This window comes from Salminus brasiliensis, chromosome 14 (assembly GCF_030463535.1).
Source record: "Salminus brasiliensis chromosome 14, fSalBra1.hap2, whole genome shotgun sequence".
Classification (NCBI taxonomy): Eukaryota; Metazoa; Chordata; class Actinopteri; order Characiformes; family Bryconidae; genus Salminus; species Salminus brasiliensis.
Window position 1 is genome coordinate 17,110,138 of NC_132891.1, and position 14,932 is coordinate 17,125,069.

General features: G+C 41.2%; 1 protein-coding gene across 1 annotated transcript; it reads left to right on the plus strand.

The window, feature by feature from the left end:
- The first annotated feature begins 2,029 nt into the window (after positions 1–2,029).
- Positions 2,030–14,180, plus strand: rnd1a (Rho family GTPase 1a). Its single transcript, XM_072697197.1, has 5 exons — positions 2,030–2,271; positions 2,669–2,756; positions 9,050–9,159; positions 9,258–9,392; positions 10,070–14,180. The coding sequence occupies exons 1-5, from the start codon at positions 2,152–2,154 to the stop codon at positions 10,313–10,315; spliced, it is 699 nt and encodes a 232-aa protein (XP_072553298.1). The 5' UTR covers positions 2,030–2,151; the 3' UTR covers positions 10,316–14,180.
- The last annotated feature ends 752 nt before the right edge of the window (positions 14,181–14,932 follow it).

Sequence of the window (14,932 nt, forward strand, 5' to 3'; positions counted from 1 at the left end):
CTCAGTTTGGCCATTTTCCCTAATAAATGCAGCCAGGTTGCAGAATGTTTAGCCACCCAGTCCGACTAAAGGGGGCATGTTGCAGTGGGAACATGACATCAATGCATACCCTCTATTAAATGACTTCAAAGGAACTTATTATTAGGGTCTCTGATTACATATATATTGACCATGTGGAATTAGATTTACTTATTTACTTAATCAACTAAAGTTAAATAGATGTATCCAGTTGATATCAAAGACCTTTATAACCTCATGGCAAAACTTTGCATTAGTTCACTGTACATTAAGCCAACATAAAGCCACACTCAACAGCAGAGAAAGAAGAAAGTAACTTGCTCATACAATCTTTAACATTAGGGTCAGTCACCTACAGCACTATAAAGATTAAAAATAAATACATGGAGGGAGGGTAACCTGGGGGGATGACTACAAACTGATATACTGGGATAAACACATCCAGTATGCAAATAGGTGAGTTTTACCGCCCAAACTTGCAAATTCATCGTCCCAGAAATAGACTCTCAAGCTCCAAATCATTAGCGGCCAATGAAATTAGTTGGGGGCGTGGCCATGCCAGAATGTACCATGAGATTTGAACGCAAACTATTTACATGAGCTGTGTCCAAAACTGTGCCCTGTTCACTATCCTCTACATGCGAAACTCCAAATCACAACAGAGGGCACTATTATAGGAAACTTTCACAAGTTTCACAAGGTAGTGAGCGATTTCAGTCGTTATGTGTGTGACCCCACTATTAGTGCATCACCTAAACAATCTGAACAAGGTCTTCCTCAGAGAGGCTGAGTGCAAATATTCAAACTAAACAATGTCATGAAATATCCATAATCCAAGTTAATTTACTCTATATCATTTGTACACAATATATTAGGGTGTATTGTTGGATTTTTTAGAGTGCATTACATTTCCGGATACCACTACAAAATGACTGAACCCCAAAGTAGTTCATTATATAACGAATAGGGCACAGTTTTGGACACAGCTATTGTGTCTACAAGAAATAATGAAGAATCAAGAAAAGCTCATTCAGCATATTTTCTTCATTCAAAACCAACAACCACTCAAAAACATTTTTAGGTTGAAATGCATTTGGTGGAGTATCTCCAACAGGCTCAGGTATCTCTGGAATCTCAGGTATCTCAGGTATCCCTACCTTCTGTCACTTACAGAAAAAAGGGATGAAGTAGTTTAGGCATTAAAATATAAAACAAATTGTGTGACAGGATACAGGGAGTATGGCATTGATTTCAGCCTACTGGAAGTATTACTAATTAATTGTTATTATTATTTATGTATATGATTCATTTATCAAGGTTATTATTGGTTTTGTTTATTGAGGGAAAGTAAAATAAAAAAAGTTCTACTTTCTAATTTTGAATTTTTGTTGATTTGCAGAGTATAGTATACATACTACAGGCTTGGTAAAGCCTAATGCTTGCACTGCTAACGGTGCTGCACTATGTTGACATGCTACTTACTACAGTAGTATGCAGTTGGCCGTGGACACAGCCTAGGTCTCTAGAAAGCCGTTTATCAACATTACTGACGCAATTATGCAACAGTTTGTTGCCGTGTTGTTCAGTGGTTCAGAAATACATTCCTACTTTAAAAAGTGTTTATAATATAATCTAGTGTCAGTCCAATTCGCTTTTGATTAATATTTAAAATTTCCTGTGGTTATAAATCAAAATATAAATGTTATCCACAATACGTTTTTACTCCACCCGTTTTCGTGGAAACTCCGCCCACCTGTGTTTGGGTTGGCTAATAGTTTATACTCATTAAACAGACTGGCAATAAAACGACCTGCGAGTCTTAAATCCGGGCTCCTGTGCGTGTGAGCTACTAGCCAATCCCAGCACAGGAGGGTGGGACCAAACGGAAAACGGGTAGGGGAAAGGACAACAACGCCTACGGGACGCGTCTCGTAATTGTCCGCTCTGATTGGTCGCCTGAGAAGTATAAATACCCGCAGTCTCATAACTCTTACTAGACAGCTGGCGGCCGAGCTGCTCAACACCTATGTAAAGTTAACGCGCGCGCCGCTCGGGATTGTGCGAGCACGTGAACGCGAGCCCATCCCAGTAGAGTTCGAGCCGCCTTTCGCCCTCCATCCCTCCGCGGCCAACATGAAGGAGCGCAGGGTGAGCCAGCCTGTGGTGGCCCGCTGTAAACTCGTCCTGGTGGGGGACGTTCAGTGCGGGAAAACGGCGATGCTGCAAGTGCTGGCGAAGGACTGTTACCCAGAGGTAAAGACACGCGCGCGCACCCCCACACACACACACACTCGCCGTGTGTCTATTCATTTCGTTATTTGCGTTGTGCAGAGCGTAGGATATTTAGCCCTAAACCGTTTCCATCTGAAAGTAACAAGATCAATGAGTTCCTGCACGCGCAGGTTGCGTCAGTGGTTTTTGCATCAGATGTGCGCGTGCTTTCCTCAGAGAAACGCAGCGCACGTGAACGGGTCTGCACTCAGAGGTACTGCGCACGTGCTGTAAATAAACCAGATCAAAACAATACGAACAAACAAGCAAGCAAACAAACATCAGTCATGGCGCAGCAGCACTGTGAGCTCGTGCTCAGTCTGGCTTTCTGTCGTCTCTGCGTTACATTAGAGACTGAATCTGCCGCTCTTGTCCACAGACGTATGTCCCCACCGTGTTTGAGAACTACACCGCCGGTCTGGACCTGGAGGAGCAGCGCGTGGAGCTCAGTCTGTGGGACACTTCTGGTGAGAAAACTGCTGCTGTCGGTTCGCTGCTATATTTAGCCCTGTAGTGCGTGTAGCCTTCAGTGGACACTGCTGAACAGAACTATAGCTATTTCCCTTGTCTGCCTGTTGTATAATATTAATATATTATATATTAAACAATCACACTAGATGTTCTATTATTATTAATATTATTATTATTAAACTGAAACAGTATTATAAATCATAGCTGGAGCTTTTGTCCATATCTGACATTTATAGCAATAGCAGTGATGACAACAACAACAATAACAATAATAATAATAATAATAAAAAAAAATAATAATAACAATCTTCATCATAACAATTTGCTTGCATGAATACTAATAATAATAACGATTGTTATTATTGCACCATTTGATATATTCATATCTAGTATAAAATCTTTGTATTGCTGTACATTATGATATACATATTTTATAGTAAATTACTTATGTATTTGCTATGGTTTTCGTTGCTATGCTGGATTCATTTGTTTTAATGTTGCAAATGTCATTTCACACAGTGCCTCCATTTAAAACGTTCTTACAAATTACAAAACATAAGATCATTTCAGAACAGGAATGTGTGTTAAGAGTGCTACACATGTTACATGTTAATCCACTTGAGGTCTAGGTTTGTTATTCATTTATTAATCTTAATGCAGAAACTTTTTTTTGTGAATTATTATTATTGTTTTTCTGATACCATCTAGTTTAGCATATCCTGTGGAGTCCCACAGGGCTCTATTTTAGGAGATATGAAATTGATATTACGACAGTAATGTAGTTATAAGAGTTTTAGTGGGTCCAGTACCCAGGTTGGCTGCACTGTCAGCGTTGGGCCTTTGAGCAAGGCACTTACTTAACCCTCTCTGCTCCTGGGGTGGCTTAGCATGGCTGACTTTGTTGGCTGACTCTGGCTTTCTAACCTATAATATGCTAAGATCGATATTTTGCAGTATTACAAGGGGCTTCTGTCCAATTACAAACATATTTCTCCATTTTTGGTCTGCTTTCAGTGTTCTCCATGGTTTGCACCCTGAATCTGCTCTGTACACTGAAATGTAAATAATTCGGGATGAACAGACCAATAGAGATGCTCTAAATTACTTGGAATAAACTCTTATTTTACATCGACTTCCATTCAGAGTTAACAACATTCTTGCCTTCTCCTGTAAAGTCAACATTCTGACGCATGGTGACACTTACCCATATGCTTAAAGGGGACTTAATTTACACCAATTACAACTGTAATGATGCTCAAATGTGTCAAATCGTGCCAGAGGACACTCTTATTGTCCTTCTGCTACCTTTGTTTGTGTGTGCTTAACTGACTGTATTACTATACATCTGTTTGTGTGTGTGTGTTTATTTTCCTTGATGAGTGATAGTAGGGCAGTAGGTCAGTTGTGCTCGCTGAGGAATCAGTCCTGTCCCTTGACAGAGATTAGTGTGCAGAGCACCTGAGGCATGGGTTAGGCCTGTGAAGAGTAGAGAGTAGCCTACAGGAGATATGAGCAGGTTCGGTATGGCAGGCTAGCAGAGACTAGCCCACAGCACCTGAGGCCTGAGTGGAAAGAATAGGGAAGAGTTGTATCTACTGAAGATAGTCTGTGCTTGTGTGTTTGTTTGATCAGCCAGAACATTAGCACCACTGACGGGCGAAGTGACGACTGGATCAGAGCATCCTCCAAACAAAGGTCTTGTTGGGTTTTTCTGGTTCATACAGCGGTCAGTACCTACCAAATGTGCTTCAGGAAAGGACATCCAGTTAACCAGCAACCAGCAGGGTTGGTTAAGGCTCATTGATACAATCCATGGAGGCCCCACCTCACAACTTACAGGGCTTAAAGAATCTGCTGCTAATGTCTTGGTGCCAGATACCACAAGATTCCTTCAGAGGTCTTGTGGGTCCATGCATCGAATGCTCAGATCTGGTGTGTACTCAGTATAAGGCAGGTGGTACTAATGTTATGGCTGATCAATGTAAGTCACAGAGGTAGGTGGATCAAAAGTCTTAAGCGCCTTGCTTCATCTTCTTTAGAGTGAGCTAAGAGAAGAATGCAGGTATGACTGTTTTGAGGAGATAACAAATCTTAGGTGTAATTGAAGTTGGCAAGTTCCTGTGCTGATGTCTCATGCAATATTTCTGATTTGAGGATGAAGTTAGGTAGTGGGTAGGCATAAATGTGTGTGTGTGTGTATGCGTCGTTGGTTGACTGAATTGGCAAGGAAGAATAAACCGCAAGAGGATGGGGAGAGCTGGAACTCTGCTGGTCATGCCAGTTGGCCTCTCAGACCAGCTATAGTTTTTAATGTAGGAACTTCAGTTGCTCCCAGATTGTCATCTAGCTCAGCTTTTAACCCTCATCTCTTCATCGTTGATTTTGAGATGCCGTATATCTGAAATTCTGCAATAAAATGTTGTCACATTTGGCCAGAATATCTTGTCCACCGTCTCTGCCTTGTCTGTGCTTTGCAATAAACAATGGGGTATAAGGGGTAAAACGACCCTATGCGTTGTGTAACGTCCGCTTGCAGCGTCTGATGAATCGGTGTTAATTATCACGCCTGATTGCTCAAGTGCACTCTTGCTTTCTAGCATGAATGAGTGGATGGCTTTCTCTGTTGCAGTCAATTGATGATGGCTATGATTGGTTTGTCTTGTTATGCAAAACTTTCACCACTGTGGTTTTGACCGATGTGTGTATTTAGGCTACTTAAATAAAAAGGCGTGGCATGCAGTCTGGGTACTTTGAAAACAACCTAATTATGGGATTGGATGGGAACTGATGACTTGCCCAATCTATGCTCTGCCAACAAATGCATTCCTTCATAGATTCTCTTGCGGAAAACTTTACAGAATGGTGTCAACATTTAGATTCAATAAGTAATGTTGTGTTTCCAGTCTATATGACATTTTGACCAGTTACTGTTTTTTTTATTATTATTATTGCTTGTGAATGAAAAAGCAGTCTCCTGCAAAGTTTTTAGAATTTGGTTGTAAAGGACCTGCATTGACTTCTAGAGGCAATTCTTGCATGGAAGCAAAAAGTTTTTATTCACAAGCCATAAAACCTGCTGGTGGTCCCTGTCCATTAGGTTGTTTTGTCTTTCTGACGAGAGTTTCCTGTAGTCTGGGATTTGCCACTGCCTGGTAGACCTGTATGACTGTACGCTTTAATACACCTACAGATTCAGTTACTTCCTTCACACTATGGCCTTTGGCACTCCTTTTTGTAATCATTAAGATCTGCATTGCAACCCATTTCCCACACATCGAACAAGACAGTCACTGCACTGTACCACCACTTCCCAATCTATGGTATTTATAGCCCAATCATTCTCAGTCAACACCACCTGCAGGAGCCTGAAGTTACTACCACCTTAAACACCCTAGGTGAATAGTTTTTTTTGACATTGACATTATTTAATTGTCGATGTTGCAGAGGTCTTAAAAACCCAAATATATACGCTACAAAAGCATGCATTTGTTGGCAGAGTTTGAAATGCTTTAGGCCTGCTTTTTGAATAGACCTTTTACTTGTACACATACAGAGCTGATTTCAAGATTAGTGTGTGTGTCTGTATGTGTTTTCAAAGTGTGTGAAAGTTAGCAGTACTCCTGTGCTCTTCTAGGCCTTCATTAAAGACAAGAAAACTTCATTAATTGTGCATGGTTTCATTAAGAGGTTACAGACTGGATGGTTATTGCCAGACTGGCCATGATTTAAACACGTGCACAGGCTCACTCTCTAATTACAAATACCTTACTGAATTTGTTCATCTGTCTCACTTGGCCCTAAACATCTCTTTATATATACTTGCAGAATCAAAGTGAATGTAGGATGAGCAGCTGCATGCTTTGGAACACTTTCATCTGTTCTTCAACCTTGAGAGGAATCAGGCCAATAGCACTTTTAAAAAAAATTCTGCAGCTTTTAGATTCATAGAAGCATCTGCCCATTAGCTTCTACTATAGGTATGCGTAAAGTCAGTGGGCTCTGTTGACTCAGTGGGCTTGTTACAAGGAAAATCAATGTCTGTAGTAGTTTAATGTTTGCTACAGATGCAATAGATAGCAATTAAGTTGAGAAAAGCTTAGATTTCTTTAGGTATATGTCTTGACATATGCCACGTCAAGTGGCGAATTGTCTCCTTTATACTAGTTTAATCTGAATCTCTTCTAGTTTGTTAACCACTTATAAACTTTACCACTGAATTACCCATCTTTAGGCTTGTTATCTAGTAAATACTATGTATAGTTAGTTAGCCCTCATACTAGTTATGAGCTACAAGAAAGATATGGCCTATTTCTGTATTATAGCCTACTTTAGAAAGTATTTTTATTGCACTACATATTGTATAGTGTAGTAAGGTTTTTTGGGCTATAGGATAAGATTCCACTCTTTAGCTAGGAAGATGAAGTTGCAATCAAAATTATTTAACCCCTATTGCAAAATAGGTTAATTTGCCAACTTAATAAACTTATAAACAGCTGTTTACAATAAATTAAGTTACCAATGTGTTACAATTTATTGTAAACAGCTAAAATGTTGCTAATAAACCTAAAACAGAAATAGCTCAACACAACTAATAGAACAAGTGCTTTCTTCAAATTTAACAAAATGCAACTTCTAATGACTAACACAGCCTCAGAACATTTCAAACCCTTCATGATAAGGGTCTTTAGTATTTAGTAGAGCTCTCTTTTGCTGTTATGACCTGCTGCAAACATGATGCATGGCCGGACACCAGCTGACAGCGTTCCTGAGGAATCTTAGCCCATTCCTCATGGGCAGTGGCCTCCAGTTCACTAATTGTCTGGGGCTTGTGTGCTGCAACTGCCTTCTTCAAATCCGACTAAAGATTTTCCATGGGGTTCAAGTCAGGCAACCACTCAGACGACCACTCCAGAATCATCCAGGACGTCTACTGAAACCAAGCTTCGGTGGACTTTGAGGTCTGCTTGGGATAATCGTTCTGTAGGAAGTTCCACTGAAGCTTCAGCTTCCTCACTGAAGACATGAGGTTTTCTCCTAGGATTTCCTGATACTTCCCCATGCTGCAGGTTTCCAGTGCCAGAGGAAACAAATCAGAGCCACCGCCATGCTGCACTGTAGGCAGGGTGTTCTTTTCAGCGTATGCTTTATTCTTCCTCCTTCTAGTTTAGTTTCTTCGCTCTACAGAACAGAATCTTAAAAGTTTTGTGGCTTATTTATGTCTTTGAGAAGTTTGGAGCAGACTACTTCTGCTTTTGAGTCAGTGTTTAGTGTGTAAACTGAAACATCCGTGCCTGCTGCCAAATCTTGCTGCAGGTCTTTTGTAGCCACTAAAGGGTTTTTGACCACCTACCTCTTCAGGAATGGGGTGACAGCCAGTAATAGTTACCTCTTTCTGCCACGTCCAGGTAGCATAGCCAGTGTTCCTGTAGCTTTGAACTTGTGCTTTCAGCTGTATCTCAAGGAACATCCAGTGCCTTTCCTCTCTTGTTTATGCAAGTCAGTGATCTCTGAATGTTTTAGACAACCACTTCTATTTCAAACATTTCGAACATAAAAATCAAACATCACCGTCAACAAACTAATGAAGCCCTTGATTTGCGGTCTTACGTGTGGTTTTACGAGAGATTTTGTTTAGGGGGTTGAACAATTCTGAGACGGCAGTCATCATTAAAAGTGTCATTTTGTTTGAATTTGGGGGAAAACGTGTTTAAATTGGTTAATTAAAAAAAAAAAACTAAATGTTTGTAAATTTTGCCAATAAATCTAATTTGCCCCTAATAGAGGTTGAATCATTTAGATCACAGCGGTATAAATGAATATATCTTTGCTGTTGGAATAAAACCTTGTATGTCTAAAATGGCAACTTTACAGGAGAATGGAAAAAAAATCTTCTTAACTTTAAATGGAAGACAATGTAAATATTTAATATGTAAATTATTGTAAATAAGTCCCTTTGAAGCATTTCTATTGGTTCATCCATCATATTTTGACACAATGTAAAGAACAACTACCAGATTTAACTTGTGAAAGTAGAAAACAGCAAATGTCGAGATGCAAGAATTTTGTCTGACAGCGACACGTAAGACGTGCATGTTCAGTTTCAACGTACAGGTGTGCCAAGTTGCCATGGACTAGTCAGCAATGGATCAGCAATGCAGTATTGAAAATACAGCAGAATGCTAGCATAAGTACACCAGATTCAGCAACAGCGCAGGTAACTGCAGCGTCAGTACCTGACAAAAATACAGCTTTTTGGTTATTAATGAGCGTATTTGCATTACACCTGCAGGTTCTCCATATTATGATAATGTCAGGCCACTGTGCTACAGCGACTCTGACGCCGTACTGCTCTGTTTCGACATCAGCCGACCTGACACAGTCGACAGCTCACTGAAAAAGGTAAAGGACTTTAGAGCATCTGTAAGCACACAAGGTGCCTACAGAATATATTAAAAACACACGCTTTATAACGGCATTACTGTTCTCTCTTTCTGCAGTGGAAGACAGAGATCGTGGATTTCTGTCACAGCACACGCATACTTCTAGTTGGCTGCAAGACAGACCTGCGCACCGATGTGTGTACGCTAATGGAGCTGTCCAATCAGAAGATGGTGCCCATTTCTCATGAACAGGTAAGCCGGTTGCATCCTATTGTTATCACCTTAAATCTGACCACGTCTGTCTGTTATTTCTTCCGACAGTCCTTTCTTTCTTAATATAAGCTTAAACTTCAAGACCCATCAGCAGGTCCAGACAGTTCCTCACTCTTTAAGATATACATTTCTTTCCTGGAATAGTTGTTACTGAAACATAACATTTAAAGCAATAGACAGGTGATTCTTTTTATTTGTTGTTGATCAGCCATGCTTGATATGCAAGACATCTTTGATCTTTGGATCTTTACAGAGAATCAAAATTGATAAAATCTGAAATATTTGGCCTGAGATTTGAAACCTATACTCTGTCAATACTGTTTTAAGCTTGGCAACATACGTTTCATCATGTCATACAGTTCCAGAATGCCAATCAAATTCAATATCAAGTAGACATAAACAAGTTTGTTTAAAAACCTTAGGGCAAATTTGCATTGATTTACACAAGTTTAGCTTCCAATTACTTATTAGCTACACTGGCCCCAAACCCCAGTGGAGAACTAAAGAAGCTAACTGTGCAGCTAGCATAGGCAAGGGCAAAATAGAGAGAAAAAGAGAGATCTGATTTTTAACAGAACTGTGGCTTTAACAAAGAAAAGCTGTATAATATGCATAACGGTTAAGCAGTTCATTTATTTTCTTCTGTCCATCTCTAGGGTTCTTTATTAGCAAAACAGGTGGGAGCGGAGGCGTATCTGGAATGTTCAGCGTTCACATCAGAGAAAAGCATTCACAGCGTGTTTCGCTCTGCATCGCTTGCCTGCCTCAACAAGCTCCAGCCATCGGTCAAACCCAGCCCCGGCCGGCGACTGTCCAAACGCCTGCTGCACCTGCCCAGCAAGGCCGAGCTTCTGAGCTCCTCCCTAGGCAAAGAGAGGAGCAAGAGCTGCTCCATCATGTGACTCTCTGTATGCTGAAACAGACCAGTAGAAGGCCAGTTTTGGGGAGAGGAGGGTTTGTGACTTTTGCGGACTCCCCCATCCACCCGCCCCCACCACCACATGCACATTTTTGCCTTCTCCTTCTGGTCTCATTCTTTTTTCTCTCGCTCATAAAGAATGGCGGGTTCCACTGAAGATCTGCTGTGTGGTGTTCCGGATTTTCTTTTAGCACTCTTCCCAATGTTGAGCGTCTATTCTGCCTGCTGAGGTAGCAGAGAGAGCCAGCGTCACATTAATTCTCTTCGTTTATGACTTTTGGATTCATTGTTGGGTGGGTGTGTGTGTGTGTGTGTGTGTGTGTGTGTGTATAGGACTGAAATTTGAACTGTGAAAGCATTTACACTGTAAAAAGGCTTCCTATAGAAAGGTATGCACTTTAAGGTGTTTCATAGAGATATTGCAGTCTACAACATGTCCAAATAAGGACTTATATTTGGGCATTTTTGTCTATGGGAAACATGAATGGCATTTTCAGAAATCACCTCCATCAAACCCTGTGGTAAACAGTGTTCCAAAGCCAGTAGATGTTCTATTATTTGCATTGATTCCTTTAGCTTCACTGAGGCCTCCTGAAATACAGGAACATTAAGCAGTTGAAATATGAGTATTACAGTCAAAATGATTTGGAAGCAAGACTACACACTATGTCAGCACTGTGATATAGCAGCACAAGCTACATATATTGTAGTGTACTTACAAAAATCACCTGATTAATTTGTTGCTTTGGGCACAAGATTTTGGTTGCCAGTCCTTTTGATTGGAGTGTTAGCCTGCATACATCCTATGGAGTAATGCTGACCTTTCATTTGCAATGCAAATAAAATGGTGGTATTCCAGGGGAAAAAAGATAATGCCTAAGATAAAATGTACATACTTGTTGTAGGCTCACTTTAGGATTTCATCCCATTTGTTCCCATAGACAAAAAAAAAAGCGGCTTGTCCGACGCTAACGCTAAGGAACTACAACATGACAGCACAAGGTCAGCAGTCTACAGGGAACCAGATTTACTGATTAGCACAGACCGAACATGTGAGGCAGGCCAAAGTGTGATGCCTTTTGGTTAGAGGACATAAAAGGGCAAGGGGAGGAACCAGGGAAGGTTTATTATTTCCTCTTGAGACGGAATAGAGCAGTTATAAATCTGACACCATATAGTACACGCACTCACATTTAGGGAGTTAGGACGTGTTTAAAATGCTGACACTTGCTCAATTTCGCACCCCTCCCCCTCTCACATTCGCATGCACACATTTCCCTGCTTCATCTCACATCTGTCCATAAATCTTAGCCAGTGAGCCCTTTAGAGATGGGATAACGTGGCCAGAAATGAGAGCAGTTGTTCAGTTTGGATGCTGCCTGACCCCAAAGCTACCGCAGAGTTTAAATCCTGTCCGAACAAGCCCGAGACAGAAGGATTAGTGGAGGAGACAGGAGGCCATTTCAGCCCAGCCCAGTCTGATGAGAGGTTAGATAAGACAGATTCACACTGAATGTGCCTGTTTTGTCCGTCCGTTCTTTCAGAGCACTTTCTCTCAAGTTTATTTATATGTGACTAACTAGTTGACTTTTTTTTTGTTTGTTTTTTTAATAGTAGATTATGAATATTCTCTCGTCTGGACTGAACGCCACCACTCCCTGTAATCGGCTCTGTTTCTTTAGAGCTCTCTGTGAGGGGGAGATTTCTGATCCCTCTTTATTTGGGTGATCTCTCTTTTGCTTAAATCCCACCCTGACAGATTGCGAAAGTGAGTCTGTCGTTTGGGGCTTTTGGTCATGTAGCAATTACTGGAAAGCTCAAAGTACCTCAGTTGACATTTTGAGTTATTATTATTAATATATTGTGCTTTTTGCACAATAGGATTAGGATTCCATACATTTAGTCTTATTCATGTTTCTTTTTTTATTATTGCCCCTGTGATCTTTGGATTACCTGTTATACATAGAGATTTTCTTTTCCATGGTAGACCCCATAAAACTGCCTAGCAGCCCTAACACTGAACACCATAAAACAGTGAAACGCATAAAAAAACCCCATACCGATCGTATTCATGCATTCAAAGCCACAACTGGTTTGACAATTCTCTTTGAAACCCACTTGTAAACCATATATTGATTTTTCTATTAATTCAGCAAGACAAATGGCCCCCCTGACTCAGCTTCTGCCAATGGTAGCATCATAGACCGTGAGATGAGCATAGTGTGGGGGTGAGCGTAGGCCAACCTACTGGATCACACAAGTGGGCTTCAGTGTGTAAAACTAACAGGCTGGTCCTGTCATTTTTTGTTGTCGTCGATTTTCATCTCTGAACGTTCTGTAATTTTGTTTCGCTCTTTGCTTAATTATTCTCCAACTCTGTGTTTTTAAACTCTGCCTGCCTGCGTTTCTGTCTTTTGTCTCTCGGCGGGTGGGGAAAGGTAGACTCTGAAGCCGTAGATGGAAGCCGTAGACTTTGCGAGTTTGATACGCACCCAGCCTTTTGCATCACCCTACACACACTGTGCTGGAATTTCGACCGTGTTGCCTAGCAACAGCCAAGGCGGACAGCACATCCCAAGGCTGCTGGGAAGAAAAAGAAGTGAGGACAGGTTCCCTCATTGTAGCATTACACCTCGTCCTACGGCTGAGACCATGGCTATGAAGAGTTGCAGGGAAGAACGTACAAAATACCCTGATGGGCAATCAATCCCTTCCTGAGATGTTCTTGCTATGACACTGTGTGTAGTATTACAATGGAGTTATTATGTATTTTACCTAGGGCTTGGCCGATATATATTGTCTGGCTGGAAACAAAAATTGGTGGATACGCTATATGGACAAAAGTATTGGGACACCTGCTTGTTCATTGATTCTGCCACAATCAAGGGTGTTAATCAAAGAGCTCGCCCTGCTTTTGTTGGAGTAACTGTCTCTACTGTCCAGGGACGACTTTCTGCTAGACTTTGAAGCATCACTGCTGTGAGGATTTAATCGCATCCACCTCACCCCCAACTTACTTTAAAAGAATTGGATGTAGAACCATAACTCCAGTGAACACAGTTCCACTGCTCCACAGCTCAGTGCTGGGGGGCTTTATACCCCTCTAACTGGCATTAGGCATGGTGCCAATAGGTACATGTTTATCTGCTCCAGTGAGTCCTATTCTATTGGCAGTACTTCTCTACAGGGACTAGATATGATGTCTGTGCGTGCATTTGCACATCTGTGACCGCAATGGGTGCAACTTAAAGTAGCAGAATGCATTCATTAGAAGGGGTGTCCACAAACATTTGGACATATAGTGTATTAAGGCTATATGAATTTACTGTATGAAGCATTGATATTTGGACTGGACAGACAGGATTCTGAGGTAATGGTTTCATTCTTTCATACCTACCAGTCTCTTCAGGGACTGGTAAATTGACAACAACCTATTGTGAACATTCATAGCAGCAATACCAGCAATATTCTCATCCATCTGAATTTTCAGCTCCTTAAAATCTGTATTGCTATTGGTGACTATTTTCATATCGGTCAGGTCCTATGTTTCCGTGCACCTTCTAAACCTTTTTCCTTTCCTCCCAAGGATAATTTGTCTGGATGTACATATCCTAGTTTTGTATAATAATCTTTGTACAGCCTTCCAAAAAATGTCTGCAAAAGACTTAGTTAAATACCTGCTGTATTAATGTGTGAAATGTAGCCTAAACTGTTGTGTGTGTGTGTGTGTGTTGTTTGATTCTAATTTATTAAGGGAAAAAATGTTTAATTTCCACTTCTGTCCATGTTTTCTCTACTCTGATGAGCTGTGGTTCTTGACTTCATTAAAAATGGCTTTATTCTGTAAACTTCCGCATTACTGGATGTTTGTACAGACATCAGGGTGATTCCGGTGTGGCTGTAGATGAACAGATTCCCCCTCCTCCACCAGCGTGGCCTCTGAGAGCAGAGGTTCTGCAGGCTGATAGCTCTAGTGTGGATGAAGCCTCAGCCTCTCCGTCTTTCTCTTTCAATATGACATCTCCACTCTCCCCAATTGCTCCCTCGGGTGCTTTAAAATGGTTCCCCTGTTCCCAATGTATTACTAGGATTTGCCTCCGCGCGAATGAACGCCTCCACGCACAGGGTAGTTTTCTCATCTGCAGTATGAGGAGCGTTGCAAGCGCAGTAGCATAATGATGAAATATGAGGTAATGTGGATTTTGCGTATAATTTAATTATCAGTGTTGTACAGCTTCCTCAGTTCTACAGCTTTCTTAGCATTTTCAGATCATTCCTAACAACACCCCAGCGTGAAACCTGCAGTCTAAAGTTGCACAGTAGCAGTTTTTACTCCAGACGTATAAACAGTCATTCAAACTGCCCAGCCAACATGCTCACATGGAGCTCACATGGGGTGGTAGGTGGGTTCCAGGCGGGCAAGGGCTCTGAGTGGGTTTGTACATACATTTTTTTTTCTGGGCACCCAGTAGTTGGGCTTGCCAAATGGGCCCCATCGTTACAGCCCACCTTTATCTCACATGGGTTATTTCTGCCTGTACTGTTAGGTAAACATCTTCCTGTGATGGCAGTACTCTTATAAATGTACAGCGCTGTGAAA

Coding starts and splice junctions, on each gene's coding strand:
- rnd1a (XM_072697197.1), top strand. CDS start 2,152: ATGAAGGAGCGCAGGGTGAGCCAGCCTGTGGTGGCCCGCTGTAAACTC. Junction 2,272..2,668: donor CGAAGGACTGTTACCCAGAG/GTAAAGACACGC, acceptor TCTTGTCCACAG/ACGTATGTCCCCACCGTGTT. Junction 9,160..9,257: donor TCGACAGCTCACTGAAAAAG/GTAAAGGACTTT, acceptor CTCTTTCTGCAG/TGGAAGACAGAGATCGTGGA.